This window comes from Plectrocnemia conspersa, unplaced genomic scaffold (genome assembly GCF_051122295.1).
Source record: "Plectrocnemia conspersa isolate PC_06_02 unplaced genomic scaffold, ASM5112229v1 ptg000009l, whole genome shotgun sequence".
Classification (NCBI taxonomy): domain Eukaryota; kingdom Metazoa; phylum Arthropoda; class Insecta; order Trichoptera; family Polycentropodidae; genus Plectrocnemia; species Plectrocnemia conspersa.
Window position 1 is genome coordinate 23,553,766 of NW_028277173.1, and position 13,735 is coordinate 23,567,500.

Consider the following 13,735-nt stretch of genomic DNA (forward strand, 5'->3'; position numbering starts at 1 on the left):
TAACTTCCAAAAGTGGTCGTGTCGCAATTAATAAATAATTTAACTTGGACAAGTTTCACAATTTGAGAGCCTTGGTATTACAAGCGACACTTATGCGATAAGAGTGCGTTCTCATGGCCGCGACCTTTGTAGACAATTTTAATCCAGGTTTTACCAAACAAATAAAGATAATTAACTAGCTCTTAAATAATATATTTATCAACTCTCTTAAGCCTTCTGACATATGCTAATATAATAATAATATTTTTTAACAAACTTAGCGGTGGCGGAACGTCGAATTTTTATTCAACCTCTTCCCCTCTAAAATATTATGTTATTAATATAATATTATTTAATTAACTATATAAGCATATTATTTTGTATTCTTCTACAGAAATACATTTTTTATTATTTTTGATACTCTAATAGTGACCTTTCTTAGCATTAATCAAATGTCCCGTCGCCAAGTATAATAATCAAAACGCGCATATATGCGCGCCCCGGCGCGGCGCCTAGCTATAAAATCAAAATGCACGTATATGCGCACGTCAGTATGTAGACATAATTTTGCAGAAATTGCAATAAATGGCAATCGTTAGGTCCTAAGTTCTGAGAGAATTATTTACTGTATAATAAATTCCACATCATCTCTTCTTATCGACATTTGTCTATTATTACAATTTTTTCACATCCTTTTTTTGCAAAGAAAATTCATCATTTATATAAATTGATTTATTTAATTTTTGTAAATAATATGTTGTAACATGAGTCATTAGCCCAATATGTTACAAAGAGGTAAACACAATCAATATTTAGTGTAGTAAAAATTGATACAATAGATTGAAATCATACTTATTTTTGACATAAATTTTATGTTGTATTAAAATTCATACAACCTAATGGATTTTTATTACTATGCACTTAGACAAAGAACTAATTTAAAACATATTTTCTAGTGCAATTGTGTTTTACAAACGGTATTTGAACGGTTAAAATAACAAATAAATGTGTAATTTTAAGATAGGTGTAACCAACCACTTCTCAAAGCAGGTAGCAAAACCTACAAAGCACCACTGCGTGTTTTACAAACATACAGACGTAATGCACCTGAAGCTTTATTAAATAAGAACGGGTTTCCAACAGCATCAAAATTACACAAGATTGTTGATTTCTCATTTTTCTGACAATGTATCAGACGAAACTCTACCGTAGGAAAATTACTTTTCACTTCACTACTGACTTGACAATACGAGTGTTTAAACATAACCTAACTTATGCCAAATCAGCACAGGCTAACCTAACTTATGCCATAACTTTCAGACCAACACTAAGCAGAAACGTCATTACAGATTTTTCCAAGGAGGGGGGGCAAAAGTTAACAATCAGTAATCGTTTTTTTTAATATTTCGATTTCATATTATTTCATTAAATGACATGCATTTTTCTAGATAAGTTCAAGGGGAGGGGGAAATGCCCATACCTGACACCCCCTCCACTGTTTAAAATCCACGTCAAAAGAAATAAAATCATGCCGTCGCCGTTGCAACGAAAACGCTCATATTACGACTTATAACAATATTATAACTTGCAATAAGTGAGAATCGAATGAAGCATATCTAAACCAAATTTTGACCAATAGGAAAGCACAAAAAATAATTATCCTTTCTCAAAAGTAAAAAATCCACGTCGTTACCATTGGCGAATTCCCAAAACACTCGCGTTAGAGCGCCATAGTGACGTCACGATGACGTTTCACGCCGGCGCCGAAATCAGTTCCACAAATACTCACATGCGTCGCTTCATACGCCGTTGCGATCGCGGGATCAGTTATTCATAGATTGGATGATGCTGGACAATTAAAAGATATACCTATATGAGAACAAATCAATACAATATCATTAAAAAATGTTAGGTTGTTTGGTTCTACAGCGAAAGTCGGCGCGAGCGGCAGCGAGGCGCCAGAAAGAGACAAGTTAATGCTAGAAAGAGACGCGAGATGTGACGTCGACAAGGCGCCCTAATGCATGCTTTATGGGAATGCGCTTACCGTTGCCGTCGCTGTCACAGTGTGAACGCTCGTTACCAAGCGTTTCCACTGCAACGGCACCGCTACGATTTTATTACTTTTGACTTTTAAGAAGTGATAATTGTTTTTGCGCCGTCCTATTGACTAAAATTCGGTTTGAATACACTTTGACCAATACTCTCTTATCAAAAGTGTGTAGTAATATCGGTAAGGATAACTATCATATTTTTAAAACATAGTGTAATATCAAAGCGCTGACAAACTATGGAGCAATATATGAGATGCGACTTCTGAGTGTATTTCTTCTGCTTATTTTCCCCTGAGAGATTTGTATTTCGGACTTGACCTAATGAAAGTTCTAAAACTATAATTAGTTTTAGAACTTTTTGGGTTTGAACAGTAAATGGACGTTTCGCAACTGTCAGATTAAAATATGCGAGATACGACGTTTTCCGCTTATTTTCCTCTATCAATTAATATTAAAAGATGAGTTGGCCTGGCTTGTGTATTGGACTTGAACTAATAAAAGTTCTAAAACTATAATTATTTTTAAATTTTCATTATGTTAGCTTTGGGTTTGAACAGCAAATGTACGTAATAGCATATAATTTCACTAGCGCCTATCAGTTAAATTATATTTTCGTTATAGTAGCAATATACATAGATCGAGTATTAAATACGGTACATTTGGCCGCGCAGTAAAATATTTTTATATATTTTACTCATAAGTACTGTTTAATTTAATTACAATTTTTTATTTTCAATTGATTGCGCAGTGAGAATAATTATGTATATTTACTTATAATTGAACCGGCAGACCTCTCATATGGTGTACATATATTATGTATAAGATGTCATAAGATAAAATTCTACTGTAAGGGAAATGAAAATGGCACATTATTTCATTCATTGCTATTGCCCTACTATTTAACTAAGTATTGACATTTACATGGTACTTATCTAAAAACAACTGTGTTTGTTTGGCTCATTAAACGTTGGTCTAATTTTTACTTCAACGCAATCGTTATTGTTTCATAATTTGTCGAAAACATTTCCATAAAATTATTATAGCTATTACTGAAGCTTATAATACAGTCATAAGAGCAATATCTTTTATTTGTAATAATTTTGAATGAGTTGGAAATAACAACTGTTTTAGTATTATAATTTATACGCCACTTAACTTTGATAGTAAATACGTTTTTACCGAATAGGTTACCCATTAATATATGTCTTAACAAGCTCATATAAGACATTAATAAAGTAATAAATATGTAAATACATTTAAAATAGGCTTCTTCATCGAAACTTACTCTGTGGTATTAAGCACTAAGATGAGAACCGACATTTTTTATGGTTTTGTATTATTTCAAGTTTATCTAAAACATCTTAACTAAACATTATGTGACAACATTTAGACGTAACAAATGAAGATCTTTTGTTTAACACGACAGTATACCGACAAATAAGCTTTTCTCCATGACCCAGAGCCAATGCCAATGCAAAATAGTTAATTTGTTCATAGATCAGAATTAAGTCAAATGTGAACAATTTTTCCATCGTTTGTAATAAATGTGCAGTGTTGAAAAAATCCTGCAATAAGCGTTGCATAAAAAACTGAATTACAACAACGAAACCGGACCGGTAGATGTAAATTCCGATAACCCAAAAAAAAACCGGCGTGTTTACGTTTTAATGACTGGGTGGTAAGAAGTTGTCGCCAAGTAGTTTATTCGGCGAGTTAATGTCGCAATCGATTAATTGCATTTATAGTAATAATGTAATGGATAACCTTGACCAATCGAGGCTGTCTAAGAAAATCGTTTATATATTATGGTTAGACATTGTGCAAATTTAATTATGTTGATGTTTTAAAAAATTAAAAAAAAATACACGCTGCATTAATGAACACAAAATACTTAAATATTTTTTTTAAATTCAAAGCTTCATGAATGCTTCAGTAACTAACGATAAAACACGTGCATATATAGAACATATAAGTAATATAATTCAACAGTTGGCTCAACCTAACGACAGTTATAAAATAAAATATATTACGTACAGTTTAAGAAACTGTCGAACGTGCTGACTCTGGCGTAATATGTTTTGACCGCATTAGAGCAAGTGCGAAGTTTAAGAACAATATGCTTCGATGAGCGTGTCCAATGAATATTTATTTATTTATTTTATTTATGTGTATATGCAGGGTACAACAGTTTTACAACAATGCACCTTGCACAAAAATAATTAACATATAGAAATATTTACAATAATAACATTAATAGCTAGAGCATAATGTGTCCACCAATTGAGAGTACCAGGATGGGAACTGACCAATTCTATCCGACAGATGCTTTAAAAATTGTAAAGCTTATTGGGGAGTAGTGTCGTGTCTTATTAGGTTTATTTTATGAATCAAATAAACCTCCATAGATCGATTTCAGGGAAATAGGGAAATATTTTGATCATTGACAATATTATCAAAAACTCTGATTAGTTCGGGTTTACTCTGATATATATGTAGTTGGAAATCGTTTCTTAACCTCAGATGCAGTTAATGCGTCTCGAATCTATCCCGAAAATATTTGTTAAAATACGTCATTTCAGTGAAATCAAATCGGAATATATTTTCTCCAGCAAATATAATTTTTTAATGGTGAAATAAAATTTATTTGACAAGGGCTAGTAAAATTATATTATTTCAACTTTTCCTCATGTAGTAATATGTATATTTAATTATTTACATACAGATCATTATTTATGTATAAACATGCGATGTGTAAATGTTACAGTGAATGTGTATTTTTTATTGAAGTTATATTATATTTTTTGTTATTTGTATATTTTCACTAGTGAAGACCAAATACATTTTCACCAGTATTTGTATTAGCGAAAATATAATTTATCTGATATCTGTATATGAAACTCAATTTGACAGAATATACACGGCACACAGTGCCCTCGAGCTTCTCAATTAATGCGTGTATCGCAAGAAAAATCCCAATATTTTTATTGCATATGTTTTCTATATGCTGATGGAATCGATAATTCGCTTAAATTAGGCCACCCAAATCGGCTACCCCTGATGTGCTATGAAGCATATTGATAATATAGCATATTTTATAATCAAAATATGAATCTTAATATAATATAATAATTATAATAGAAACTACTAGACAAATATAGATGTTAGCATACGTCATAATTGACGCATTTCAAGGATTAATCAACAACTACCGTTGACAACTTTCCATTTTTTGTGATTTTTTCCTTGTATATTATTTTACCGTACGATCCGATCGAATCGTTAATAAATCAATGAACTCAAAAATAAAACCAGTTTCCTCCTTAACCTACGGTCGAGTGATTTATTTCAATCTCAAAGGTCATAGCTATCTTAGAAAGGTATGTTAACTGTACTTTGTAATGTGCAAATTGAACGTTAGATAAACGTTGTATAATATTATTTAGACGATCGATGTAGAAGATTATACATCGTGGCTAGGATTGACCTAATAGTTACATAAGCGTGATCACCTAGTGGAGCATTACAAACTAAAGAGTTGTGCAATTGTAAAAATAAAATTGTAATGTGCTACGAAGAGTTTCGTCATTAATTAATTAGGCAATGATTATTTTTTTTGATAAATCTATTGGATATCAAATACAATTAATTTATTCTGAAATTATTTTGCATAAGAAATGTGCAATATATCAAAATACTGCATTTACGATATAAAATTCACAGTGTGAAATTTTTTTATTATAAGCAATAAACCGTTATTTTTTTAACGTTAGGAATATATCAAGCAGCGCAGCCATTTTAAATATTAAAAATATATACTAATTAGAACAACTTCAGTATGGTTTAAATGATCCAAGATATATTGTAGTATACAAGCATACGCATAAGACTACCAGATTCCTCAAAGAAAATATCTGTCATCTTGAGATACAATATATTGCTTCTGACAAGAAAAAAATAACAAATAGCACTCAATCTTATTGAACTTCTTTCATGACAGACCACTAAAGAAAACTCAAATAGACAACCACTGACTAATGTTACATCAAAAGATGCGTAAAACGAAGTGTATAAGAATATTAGTGCAAGAAAATTATATAAATATGATCTTATCACTAGAAGTTCTAATCGTCCAAAATATTTTTATTTATTATAAATCTTCCATTTCGACATGTAAGACTATTTATATGAACAATAGTTTAAAAACCGGTGTAAAAACATTGTTATTTGGGGGAAGAAAAAGTATATGAAACGCAAAAAACACTGCTTTAGAATATAGTTATTAAATTGTGTTTATTACCATATCAAGTAGTTCAGGTTTCATCATGTGAATTATATTTTATTTGTGTACTTGGAAATTTTATCGGAGCCACGCTTAGAAACTAGATCGTTATAAACGTTTGTTTTGCTTTTTTATGCTTTTGACCCTAACGTCTGTGAAAGTGGCCAACAACGTTTTGCTACACAAATACGTTTTAAAATTTAAAACTTCATTTCTTCTTTTTTCTTTTCGCGTTTTTATTTCTCAAACATCGGATAAAAAATTAAGCATATAAATATAAATTATACCAATACTTAGCTCAAAACATAAAAAACAGTGACGACGATAATATCAATTGTGTATACGTGTCTATTGTATATATTGAAAAGCTGCGCTGATTGTGATTTCTGAATCGAGTATGATTCAAAATATTGTGAAATAAAAAAATATTACACGTTCCAACTAAAAAAATAATTTAAACGTGTATAATATTAAAACGAAAACAAGCGACGCGCGAGCGGCGGCTCTCGAGCGAAAGTTTGACGATCGCCGTCGCCGTGTGTCAGTATCGGTGCCAGGGCCTTCGGTGCAGTCGTCGTCGCGCGGCTGAACGGCGGGGTGTGTGTAGTGCGAAGCGCGTCCAGAATGCCGCCGTGAGCGCAATGAGCGCGCCGTCGCCCTCCACGTCGGCCTTGCTCGAGCTGCCGGCCATCGCGCTGCTGCTGCTCGCGCTAGCCACCTTCTGCGCCATCATCCTGCTCGGCCTCAGGTACGGTCCTCCTACCTTTCGTCGGCGCCTTCGCCCCTCTAACGCGATCTTGCACTCCCGCAGAACCGTCACCACGATGAGGCTGCAGACCGACGATCTGGTCTTTCGAGCCCCCAACATACTACAATCGCCCGCCCCCCACAGAGCCATACAGATCAAGATGACAAAGGTCCCCATCCCGTTCACGTTTAAACTGCTCGATTCGTCCAAAACCACCTATGCAGGTAAACAATCTGATAATACTGTTATTGATTTGATGTTGAGGTTGCTTAATTCTTGGAGGTGTTATACACTACTGTCAAAATGGTAAATATAATAGTAGCAAGCTACGTATTTTCTTAAATTTTGTTTAGTATCATTGCTTTGCCTAAATTCATATTGCTCTCCAAAAGTTATTTTGTTATTACTTCCTCAATTCTTAGTTAATTACCTACATATTTACCAACAAAACAACCTCAAAAAATTCATCATAACTTTTTTAATTATTTATAATGTTTTATTTAATCTTGTAATAAAAAGAAACAATAATGATTTAAAATTGTTATTTGTGTTAAATATAACTTTAAAAGCGGTATAGCATAGAACCTTTTGGTATTTTAATTATATATGTATATACAAATGCATATACATACAGACAATGTTTTATCGTCTAATTTTCTGTCAAAAATCCGCCACATCTTCGTTTTGATTGCATGCTGATTTTATTTTTTAGGCAGTACACTTTGTATTTGTGAAAGATTCTATCTTGACTTTTAAGTAGATTTCAATAGAAAACTGCCTATTGCAGATTCTCTAGACGCATCTTCTATACGGTTTTTTCGGTTATCATTTGTAGACCCCAAAATCAGCCTTAGTCTAAATGCTTTATGATATATTTATTGAATAAAATAATTAAAATACTTTTTCAAATTTGTACACACACAAATTCAAAATTAAATCTAATGACCCATATAATATAAGATAAATGGTCGGAAATTATTTTAAATGGTTAGAATTTCAATTGGACTACTCAGAATTTATATTTTTAGGTAAGAATTATTTTTTTCAGTCAGTATTTATATTATATGATCTGTATTTTAACCTCAAGGTCAGATTTATGTTGACAGATGTTCAGCATAATAATACTTGGCCATTATCAATGTGCTTTAGGGCCAACTTGTCATTTCAACATAACAAACCAAGCGTGCTCTTCGCCACCGCTTTGTCGTTATTCCCGCTTCGTTCGTCGCTTTGAATATCTTCACGTTCTACATACAATTAAATACATTCGTTGCAAATTCATTGAGATTTATTCATGGGGTGCTCACTGTTCTGATCAACGCTCGTTCGTACCTAACCTATCCAACAGTTTAGATATGAGCAAGATATTTTTTAAATAAATAACTTATTACCCATCCTATATTTTAATTCCGATCATCTTATATTATTTTTTTTACCAAATGGTCATAATTAAATACCCTGAATAATATAATTATGACCATTCATTATTTTAATTCTGATTATCCAATGTTTTTATTCTAAACATTTAATATTTACTCTGACCCTAAATAATATAATTATGACCAGGTTGTTAATAAAATTCTAACAGATTTGATTTTTATTCTGACCCAAAGTTGATTTAAATTCTGACTATTTAATTTATTGCCATAAATATATAGCATGTTATATTCATAAGCAGAGATAATGTTAATATAGTATGTAAATAAGTTGAACACTATTAAATGTTAATATGTTAAACACAATTAAATTTAACTAATAATCACTATGCATGTTTAGGATGTTGTTAATTTCCTAAAAACTTGATTTGAAAATGAATAATATAAAACTCACTTCAACATTACTGTTTCATCAAATTGAACTATTTGTTGTGCCCACATAAAATTAAATTCAATCGAGATAGTATATAAAAATATATAGACAACAAATTAAATGGTCAGTAACTTAAAAATAATATGCTATATGATAGTAATATATGATCAATTAATAACTACAAATGGTCAATAACTTTGTCACAAATGGTCAGTTAAACTCTGATTGCGGCTATTAAAAAACTTTTTTTTATCACATACATAATTACAATACTATTAGGGTTTTATATTCGATATTTACAGAACCATTTCATTGAAATACCAACATTCCGTCAAAACATAACTTTTAATTAAAAATGGACGATTTTAAAATCTTGCTCCTAAATAAATTCATGGTGTAAATCCATACATTTATCAAATTCATTATAAATCAATATCAATGAACTTTGATTAAATTTCTTCAAGGGTCTCATTTTAAACAAATTATGATATTTACATATACATAGCTTAGGATTTTTGTACTTTTTATTGGCTTTAGATTTTAGACATTTAACTAAACTTTATATTCAGTTTGTCGATACTAGTTACACACGATGAACTGACATATGTATGTACATATAATACAATAATTCACAACAATGACGTATTAGACAAAATAAAGAAAATCTAGCAGTGATAGCAGGCAACTCGATGAAAAATCAATATAGACTTCCCGCTGATAATTGTCAACAAACACTGTTTCATAACCTAAGCTATTGCATAATCTTTTCCCACTTGATACAATAAGTTTATAAAAGCATTACAGTGAATATTTATCTTTGCAATAGCACCACACAATTAAAATAAATTTTAAAAATACTATGCTAAATTTTATTAAAAACTGAGGAATCATCAAATTTTGGGGCTCAGAGTATAAGCTCTAATTAATGCATAAGTAATGTAAATATTAAGGAAAACAATAGTTCATAATTTTAAAATGAGTTCATTAAATTATTTACCAGCATAATTTACTGTTTAAGTATAATTTTCTACAATTTTGTAATAAGCTTTTAAATACTGCATTAATAAAAGCTGGTGGTTTTAATTTCATCAGTAGTTTAAATTTTATACTGATTTAAAAAGTGAAAATCATAAGGAGCCAGGTCCGGAGAGTGTGGTGGATGATTTAAAACTTTCACGCTGAGCTCCTCTAATTTATACTGAGTGATCACGTGGCACACACGTCATACTTGTAAATCATTCCAATATGATGCAGGAGTTTTTCGACCATTGATTATTTGATATATTAAGCTTTTCATTAGTTAAACGTCACCTCTGCTCATCGGCTGTTGATGAATTTCCTAATCGGAATTTAGAAAATAATCGTTGATTGCTTCAAACATTAATGGAATATTCTCTATGATTATACAACATTACTTCTGTATCAACTGCTTAACGTTCAGCTCTATGACTATCACAAGCATCAAATATTGTCAAATTCACGCAGACCTTTAACACTTGCAGGCATGTGTAAGCCTGCAAGTAAGTTTGAATCATCTTAGATTAATATTTTGATTAGTTATCTCTGAGTTGAACTTTGACTTAGTTTAACTGTTGTTCAAATTATTTTATTATTTAAATATATATGTACATAATTTTACAGTTGTCATTTAATGTTTCAAAATAATATTTCTATAACCTCAGTAAATATTAACATCATTAGAGTAAATATTTAATACAGTATGAACTAAAAGTAGTACAGAATGAACTAAAAAGAAATTATCACAAAAAACTGTACATTAAGTTATTACATGATCTTATCATCAATCCATTTATTTCAATTGTAAAAAGTACAAGGTTTATTTCACAACTTGTTTAGTTAAAAAGTTTTTATTTATTTGGTTCAATCGTTTTAGAACACATAATTTGTATATTATGTAACAAAAATTCTTTGTGCTTAGGTTATGAAGAATAGATTGGGTGAAATATGTTATTAGTTGTAATATAGCATCGGATATACATATAGTTTATTTTATTGTATGTGGTATTTTAAATAACCTTAATCCTTAAGGGTCGTCTTTTGTCTATTAAAAGATTGTGTATGTTTTTACTTATCTGTTATGTCATTTTATTAAAACGTATGTGCACAGTATATCGATTATATTTTAATATATTCATTGCTATTTTAAATTAGTTATTGTCGTTTACGTCGAGAATTTTAATTGTGCACACATAATGTGTCGATCAATTATCTTAGAAATGTTTTTTTATTTCCCTGATTGTACAGAGGAACGTTTAGACAGGTATCGTGCGCACGAGACCTTCAAATTATAACATGACATAATAAAGTTGCCGCGTATATAATTGATTTAATTAAATGTGGAAGTAAAACACAAGTTTTTTTAATTCATGCAAAAAAATATTATTATTGATGTAATCATCATTCAATCATTACACATTTTTTACAATATAGTTTTTTGCATAAGAGCATATTAAATCACTTTGATAAAATTTACAAAAATATTTTAATTGAACCTTAAAGTTTTCATCAAATAAAATGGCAATTTATGAAAATATAATAGTTTGAATCTCGACAGTGTATTAGTATAACATCCCAATTTTCCTGTGTAGCTAATTAGACCTTAACATCTTCTTTAAAAATATGTAAGTTATTAGCAAAACATTTCAATTTTTCACGCTATGTCTGTGTACAGTTGTATCTCGACATTTTTTTACGGAAAATTGCAGTTTTATGAAAAAATCTAAAAAAATTTGCGTTGTTCGGCGAAACAATCTACGTTTAACTAATTTTCAGACATGAGTCATACATAATTTTTCGCGAGATGCAGTCATTTTTAAAACACAAATGTTGAGCTGTTTGACCAATTAAACCATAGGAAATGATTGGTTTAAAAGTTTGACTAAAATATATGAAATGTTAACGTTACCTATATTTAATTATTTGTTACAAATCTGATCATCGTGACTCGGCATGTTTTACCAATCCGTCATGCTAAGCTCTAACGTACAGAACAAAAAGTAATCCGGATCGGGGTACAATTAATCCCAATTAGATATTCGTATTAGCGGAACATATTCGTTTAAATAATGTTTGTAATTATGTTTTAAACTTTTGTTAAATATTTCAAATACTTTATAAAAAATATTTGTTGTAAATATGAGGCGTTAGCCCAATGTGTTATAACATATTATACACAATTTACAACTGCTGAGTAAATAGTGAGACATCAGACAAAATCAAAACATTATTACAGCTTACAATCAATAAATGTCACTATGCATGACCTAGCTCGATTTTTTTTTATTCATCTTTAAGATTAGGAAAATCTAGAAAAACCCAATCTGTAATGATTGATTGGAATTATAATTATATATTAATCACTAATTCCGATCCCTAAGACACGATAGAAATTTAAAAAACACTATTTAAATACACGAATATATGAAATATAGCAAACGAGGTTAATGACATTAGAACGACGCGGACGAAAATCGTGTTGTTAGAGGACGAGTCGCGGACGAAAATCTGTAAATGTATAGTATTCCTAACCTTTTGAGTGTACATTTACATATATTCATAATTTTTTTGTTAAAAATCATTGCCTACTCACGAGCTTCAAATCTTTCAACCCACATTTATTTTCTACTTTAGTTGCTTGCAAAATATGTGAAATGATGGAGTGGTCCAATTATTTTGTCACACCCTTGAAAAGTCAAAAGTATGGTTTTTTAATAATCTGTAATACGTCAATACAAAACACATGCGTATTAGCGTAATATTTAAGAATCAATGTTAAGAAAAAGCGTCAATCGAATATTTTCTTATGTATCATTTTGCAACAACCTATACATATTTTTGTATATCTGCAACTATCATCAATCAGATCGTAGTACTTGTTAATGCAACTCTGAAATGGCACTTTTCAGTATCCCAGAAGACCTTGATTTGCTAGTTTCAAAATCGTTGAGATATTTCTCTCTCACACTTGTGTATCTTTTTTAGAAACAATTCACTTGCCATTTCAGAGTGACCTCCTTAAGGTATTTCGCAAATATATGACGCACAAGTGTATGGAGACTTATGGTACGCCTGTACATGAGTGGGATTGTTTTCTTTACCAAAAGCAGAAGCCTTACCAGAATCAAAAAGTGCCGTTTTTGGGCAATTCGTAAAAGACCTCGTCTTGTCTACCGCACGTCTACTAGAAATCGAAGGCGCTGTCTTGCGTATCTCCTTGGCGTATGACGAAACGTAAATGCATCATCGCTGAGGATTTCTTAATTGTTTAATATTTTTACAAAATGCGAGAAAAGCAAAATTATATAAATTTAGGTTAATGGACAAAGAAGTGTGATGTTACGTTTGGTTATTCAATATCCTTTCACTTTCCTGCAGGAATGTGGAAGGAATGGTGTAATGCATTTTAAACAACGAATAAACGATTCGTGAAACATTTATTTTTCATTTTGTCCTCGAAGAAAATTATGAATACCTGATTGTTGTAATCTTACAACGATTACAGATTATTTTATGGAACTCTTGGAAACTGATCTTCAATCGATGTTCAGCTTGTATTTATTTTACTTCCTACATATATTATATAGATTCGTTCAGGGTCGCAATTAATTGTAATAAACAAAAAAATTGCTGCTATTTGCCAAATAATTTTAAATCAGTGGCGTAACTACCGCCTGGGGGCCAGATTCAAAACATAAAAAAATACTAGCGTTGATTCGTTTCCTTAACCCTTTGGATGCCGGGCATTTTTGGAAAAATGTTCCAGAACTGCCGGGACTTTTTATTAAATAATTAAAAAGTCAAAATGTGTATTTTAGTTTGTAAACATACGGTCGCACGTGCGACACT

The 13,735-nt window shown here is 30.9% G+C and overlaps 1 protein-coding gene across 2 annotated transcripts in view; it reads left to right on the forward strand.

Moving 5' to 3' along the window:
• Positions 1-6,825: 6,825 nt before the first annotated feature.
• Positions 6,826-13,735, forward strand: part of LOC148232308 (cell growth regulator with RING finger domain protein 1-like) — a 20,880-nt gene continuing 13,970 nt past the window's right edge. The window contains exons 1-2 of one of the 2 annotated variants that reach the window (XM_088192324.1): positions 6,826-7,060; positions 7,124-7,284. In XM_088192324.1, the coding sequence (XP_088048450.1) occupies positions 6,954-7,060; positions 7,124-7,284 (268 nt within the window). In that variant the 5' untranslated portion in view covers positions 6,826-6,953. The remainder of the gene's footprint in view (positions 7,061-7,123; positions 7,285-13,735) is intronic. The other variant, XR_015810675.1, reaches the window with a different exon arrangement.